At 49.5% G+C, this 6,000-nt stretch overlaps 1 protein-coding gene across 2 annotated transcripts; it reads left to right on the top strand.

The window, feature by feature from the left end:
- The first annotated feature begins 522 nt into the window (after nt 1-522).
- Nucleotides 523-5,740, top strand: LOC146177839 (uncharacterized). 2 transcript variants are annotated; one of them, XM_084580606.1, is made up of 2 exons: nt 523-2,017; nt 3,133-4,368. In XM_084580606.1, the coding sequence occupies exons 1-2, from the start codon at nt 1,475-1,477 to the stop codon at nt 3,229-3,231; spliced, it is 642 nt and encodes a 213-aa protein (XP_084436732.1). In that variant the 5' UTR covers nt 523-1,474; the 3' UTR covers nt 3,232-4,368. The 2 variants fall into 2 exon arrangements, with proteins under 2 accessions (XP_084436732.1, XP_084436731.1); XM_084580605.1 differs by having other exon boundaries at nt 533-2,017; nt 3,133-5,740.
- The last annotated feature ends 260 nt before the right edge of the window (nt 5,741-6,000 follow it).

Raw genomic sequence — 6,000 nt, 5'->3', positions numbered from 1 at the left:
GTTCGCTCATATAGCACGATCTGCCTCTCTACTGGGATGTCTACGGCTCCCATTCATGCTCCTGGATCTTGCGGGGATAAGGAAAAAAATCGATTTTACCACAGTTAACAAATTTTTAATGCCCGTACTAGAATTTGACTATTGGGACCGTACCGATGTCTATGCTGATGGTTCGGTAAGTTCAACTAGTTCTGCCTGCGCAATGGTCGTTTGTTTGAGACCGGCAAAAATTACCAAATTTCACAAACTAATACTTCTTCTAATGCAGAACTGACCGCATTTCGTGGGGTCGTAAGGAACATCTCTCAACAAACACTTGAAGAATGGGCTACGTTTTGTGACACTAAATATAATGGCTGCAATCTATAATGGCTATTGTATCGCGAATGACGCACGTGCCATACCTGGCGCGACCGTTTAACATGTTCGTCAAGATTAAGATACGCGCCTTGTTTGCCACACCCCCTTCAGCTATAAAAGCACTGTACCTTCTGCAATAAACGCTTTTTTGGTTCACTGGCCGTCTCGACCGATACATGGTGTCAGGAGTGGGGTCACGTCGGAGACCTGCCAACTGAGGACAAACCACGATGGAACAACTGTTGTAGCTTCCTGAACCATTGCGACTATCGGGGAATATCGCCAAGAACTGGGAATTGTTCCTGCTGAAATTCGAGCTTTTTCTGCAAGCGACGGAATCTTCAAAAGAGCCCCGATCCGAAGCTGCCAAAACAGCACTGCTGCTCAGCACTGCCGGAGACGACGCACTTTAGGTATTTAACAACTTTTCTTTCCCCGAGAGCGAGAATAAGCAAGACTACGCTACAGTTGTTAAGAAGTTCAAGGATTACTGCCAGGAGCAACAGAACGAAGTTTATGAGCGGTACATATTCCGGACAAGAGTGCAAGGCGAAGGGGAGCCATTTGAGCATTTTTTTGCGAGACCTAGGGAAGCAAGCGAGAAGCTGCAATTTTTTGGGGCTTGCCGGTTCTTTCATCCGCGACCAAATAGTGTTTGGTACTAACAACTCTAAACTGCGTGAAAAATTGCTCAAGGAAAAAGACGACGCTTGTCAAGGCTGAGCAGATTTGCAAAGCGGAGGAAGCAGCTTCGCTACAAAACAAGGCCTGGGGGCCACAGCCTGATAAGCATGTAGCGCTCGTCAAGAAGCAGTCCGAGCAGGTTCACAGAGCGGGGCAAGCAGTACAAAACTCATCAGCCTGGGAACAGTCCGATAAGCAAGGACCGCTAGCCAAGAAGCAATCTCGAAAATGCGCCAGGTGCAACCGTTTTCACGCGATACCCGGCAGTTGTCCAGCGTTCGGCAAAACTTGTTTCGTGTGCGGGAGTGCTAACCATTTCGCAGCCTGCTGCAAAAAGGGCCCGCAAATCAAAGAAGTTGGCGAGGAAGGAGAAAGCTTCGATATTCTCGATGTAACAGTCTCGAGCATTGACGCCAAGGTAGACTGGGTAATGCAGGCAAAAGTGGCGGACCAGATAGTTCATTTCAACGTGGACACGGGGTCCCAAGCCAACCTACTACCGTACTCTATCTACCGACGGTGCAAAACGGCAGGCGATTTGAAACAGAGCTCTTCGGTGCTCCGATCATACAGTGGTGGTGTCATTCGGCACTTCGGTGTGGCAAGACTATCAGTGATCGTGAACAGCCGGTCTAAAGACATTAACTTTTACGTCGTGAAAAAGGGCAACCAAGCCATACTGGGACTATTAGCAAGCGAGTCCCTCGATCTCGTGTCGCGTGCTGTGGACGCTGTAAAAGCAGGAAGCACCACCGCCAGCAGCAGTGAGGACGCTCTGAATGAATTTCGCCAGCTTTTTCAGGGAACCGGCTGCGTGAGCCGCCAGTACAAAATGGTCCTACGAAAGGATGCGACGCCTGTTGTTCAGCCAGCTCGACGGGTGCCCTTGGCGCTGAGGGAGCCTTTGAGGGAGGAGCTGGAGCGCATGGAGCGAAGTGGCATCATTGAGAGGGTCCAGAAACCAACAGATTGGGTGAGCCCCTTGGTTATCGTGAAAAAAAAAAAACGGGAAACTACGTGTTTGCATGGACCCTAGAAGCATCAACGAGTGCATACAGCGAGAGCACTACCAGATGCCGAGACGCGAGGACATAGAAGCTGAGCTAGCCGGAACTAAGTACTTCTCGCTCCTCGATGCGAAGTCTGGGTTTCATCAGGTACCTTTAGATGACACCACAGCAACTATATGCACGTTCGGTACTCCATTCGGCCGCTACCGATGTTTAAGGCTCCCGTTCGGAATCTCATCAGCCTCGGAAGTATTCCAGAAAATTCTGACAGAAATATTTGACCGCTGCCAAGGTGTAAGAATATACATAGATGACATTCTGATATAAGGCGCATCTAAGGAAGAACACGATGCACGCCTACGAAACGTGGCAGAAAAAGCTGGCTTAACTTTCAATGCCGAAAAATGCAAGATTGGCGTGACGGAAATTGAATTCCTGGGTAATGTCATTAGCCAGGATGGAATAAAGCCTAACCCAGCATTAACTGAGTCACTGAGGGAGACTCCGTGCCCAACGGACAAAGGAGCGGTGCGCAGAATGCTAGGAGTAGCCAATTATTTCATCAAGTACTTGCCCAATCTAGCGGAACGTACTACGCTTCTCCGCCGCCTCATCAAAAAGGACTCTGTGTTCGAGTGGACCGACAATCACGCTAGTGAGTGGAGGACGATCTGCGAAATGCTTAGCAGTGCACCTCTCCTAGCTATTTTAACCCCGCTAAAGAAACTAAAATTGTGGCAGATGCGTCAAAGAATGGTTGGGGGGCTGCACTCTTACAGCGTCACGGGGAAAACTGGCTTCCGGTCGCTTATGCGCTGCGTGTAATGACCAGCCCAGAGCAGAGGTATTCGCAGATTGAAAAGGAAGCGATGGGGATAACGTTCGGCTGTGTAAAATTTCATCACTTCGTGTACGGACGCAAGATTATAATCGAAACTGACCACCGCCCACTGATTGGTGTTGCAACAAAAGGAATCAGTAATATGTCACCCAGGCTTCAACGTTTTTTTTTTTTTTAGGCTACTTCCTTATGACTTTGACCTTCGGTATGTACCAGGCAAGAAATTCTTCCTCGCAGACATGCTATCAAGGGCTCCAAGGGCAGAGACCAAGGACTACCCAAATGACACCGGAGACGTTGAAGTTCACGCAGTTGGAGTCGTGTCAGACCTGGTAAGCGCAAAAACGCTGGGCCGTCTGGCCGACGCAACGGCAAAAGATCCGGACTTGCAGTCAGTGATACGCTATATTAATGGTCAAGGTGAAATTTTGGGCATAATGAAGCCATTCGCATCCGAGCTGTCATTGATTAAAGGAATTGTACTTAAAGGCACCAAAGTTGTAGTTCCGAAGTCAATGAGAAAGGAAGTTCTGCAACGCATTCATGAAGGACACATGGGCTTGAACAAGTGCCAAGCAAGAGCCAGAGGCCTAGTGTTCTGGCCGAAGCTGAACTCCGATCTAAAACAGCTGTTACAGAGCTGTGCAGTTTGCCGAAAATAGGCTTACAAACAGCAAAGCGACCCGTTTATGATCAGACCTACACCGGACCATGCATGGTACCGTGTAGGCGTTGACATTTTTCAACATGGAGGAAGCTCATACCTCTCCGTTTTTGATGCCTATTCCAACTTCCCGGAAGTAGAAAAACTGACTCATACAACATCCAGTGCAGTCATTGAGAAGTTGAGCGCCATCTTTTCAAGATACGGGATTCCAATTGAAGTCCACACGGACAATGCGCCCCAGTTTTCGTCTTACGAATTTGCTCTTTTTGCATCTAGGTATGACTTCGACCACGTCACATCGAGCCCAGAGTTCCCGCGCTCGAATGGATTCGCCGAGAAGGGGGTCCAGATAGTGAAAAGGATCCTAAAGAAAAGGGATGAGACAAAGGAGGACTTCTGGCTCGGGTTGCTCGGCTACAGATCCACTCCGCTCGAAGATGGCCGCTCCCCTGGTGAACTGCTGCAGGGAAGGAGACTTCGCACGCGGCTCCCAGACTTCCGGCTGCAGCCAAGCAGACCGGTGTTCAAACGAGCTCAGGAAGACACTCGAGGCAGAATGCTACCACCGCTCAAAACCGGCGATGTCGTGAGGGTGAGGGAAAGGACATGGAATCGCCGCGCTCAAGTAGCCGGAACAGTTGCACCGAGGTCTTATCAAGTAGTTACCGAGGACCACCGCGTGCTACGACGCAACAGACAGCATTTACTTCGAACTGGTGAGCTGTTCCAGCAAGAAGCCACCGAATGTGGCTACTCGGAGAGCAAACCACCAAGTGCAGCGCTGCAACCCACAACATCCGTTGCAACAGGACAGTCGTCTGTGAGCTCCGGGACCTCTCCGCAGGCACCGCCACAAGTGACAACGACTGGACCGTCTGTGAGCTCAACAGCTCCGCAGGCTCCTCCACTGCGCCGATCCACCAGAGATACCAGACCACCCCAACGCCTGCGGTACGACCGAAATTTCAACCAAGTGCTTCGCATCTATTCTGCACAGGAGGGAAGATGTATCGCGAATGACGCACGTGCCATGCCTGGCGTGACCGTTTATCATGTTCGTCAAGATTAAGATACGCGCCTTGTTTGCCACACCCCCTTCAGCTATAAAAGCACTGTACCTTCTGCAATAAACGCTTTTTTGGTTCACTGGCCGTCTCGACCGATACAGCTATAATGGCTGCAATCTGCCTTGAGGCGTGGCAACCATGAGCATCATTTAGTGGAGCTACATCTGCCCCACAAGCAATAGAAGAGGTTCACGAAACCATCTTCGACTGAATGCAATATTATAGAGACATTGTTAGCAATGACTTGGCTGATGATGCTGCTCGATGGGCTCAGAATATAATCAACAATGTGCAGATAATACTAACAAGAGTGGCAGTAAGGCGCATTCGACTACACAGCCAAAATTTGACTATGCAGTCGTGGTCTGCCTACCCTTCGAGGCTGGACATCCCGTTCGCACCACTGTGACATCTTACTTTAACTGCAAATACCGCTCGGCCTCACCCGCTGCACCGCCACGTTGTTGTGCCGCCTGTGGCTGGAAGTGATGTTTGGAAATGCCTATTCCATCTCAAGTGAAGGATCTCCAACGTGTGAACAGTGCGGGTGATATGAAACTATTGGGCACATACTTTGTGGCCCCGCCGGGGTGGCGCAGTGGTTACGGCACTCGACTACTGTTCCCAAGGAGAGGGATCGAATCCCGACCTCGGCGGCCGCTTTTCGATGGAGGCGAAAAGCAAGGTGCCCGTATGCTGTGCGATGTCAGTGCACGTTAAATAACTCCAGGTGGTCGAAATTTCCGGAGTCCTCCACTACGGCGTCTCTCATAGCCTGAGTCGCTTTGGGACGTTAAACCCCACAAACCAACCAACCATCATACTTTGTGACTGCTCGTTTCGGAAAGAGCGAAAGCGTTCGTCCTGGATGCACGCTCCACAGCAAGGAATCATATTCTTTCACAGAAGCAAACAATTCGCGAGCTTGGATAAAACCTTTTAGAAGGAAGAAGGGTGAAGGCTCTTCTAAACCTCTTTAAGGACCCGGGGTTTAGTTCCCGAATATGAAGTTTGATTATGCGCCTGTTATCGTCCTAAAATAGTGATCTATGTTTAGTAAAGCTGAGATCTGGGCGATTCGCTACGCATTCATACTGGGAAACAACGCAATAAAGGCGGTACAATGACGAAACAAGCGCTTTCGTTTTTCTCCCTTTTTTCTCATCCAGGCATGTAGGGTCTAGTTTACCTATAACTGCCTTTTCATCTTAATGCTTGTCTCTCTCTAGCTCCCCTAGAGTTGTCCCACCTGCCAAGATGTAATAATGACTTATAAATTTTCTCAATGGAATTTGCTCCATAATAAACGGGGAAGAGCCCATCCTTTTCAGCAAGCACTGTCCCGAAGCTCATGTTCAGAAAACTGCGAGT

This window comes from Amblyomma maculatum, chromosome 10 (assembly GCF_055883805.1).
Source record: "Amblyomma maculatum isolate TAMU_Amacu chromosome 10, ASM5588380v1, whole genome shotgun sequence".
Lineage (NCBI taxonomy): Eukaryota > Metazoa > Arthropoda > Arachnida > Ixodida > Ixodidae > Amblyomma > Amblyomma maculatum.
Note: the sequence above shows the minus strand (reverse complement) of the source record. Positions and strands in the feature narration are given on the sequence as shown.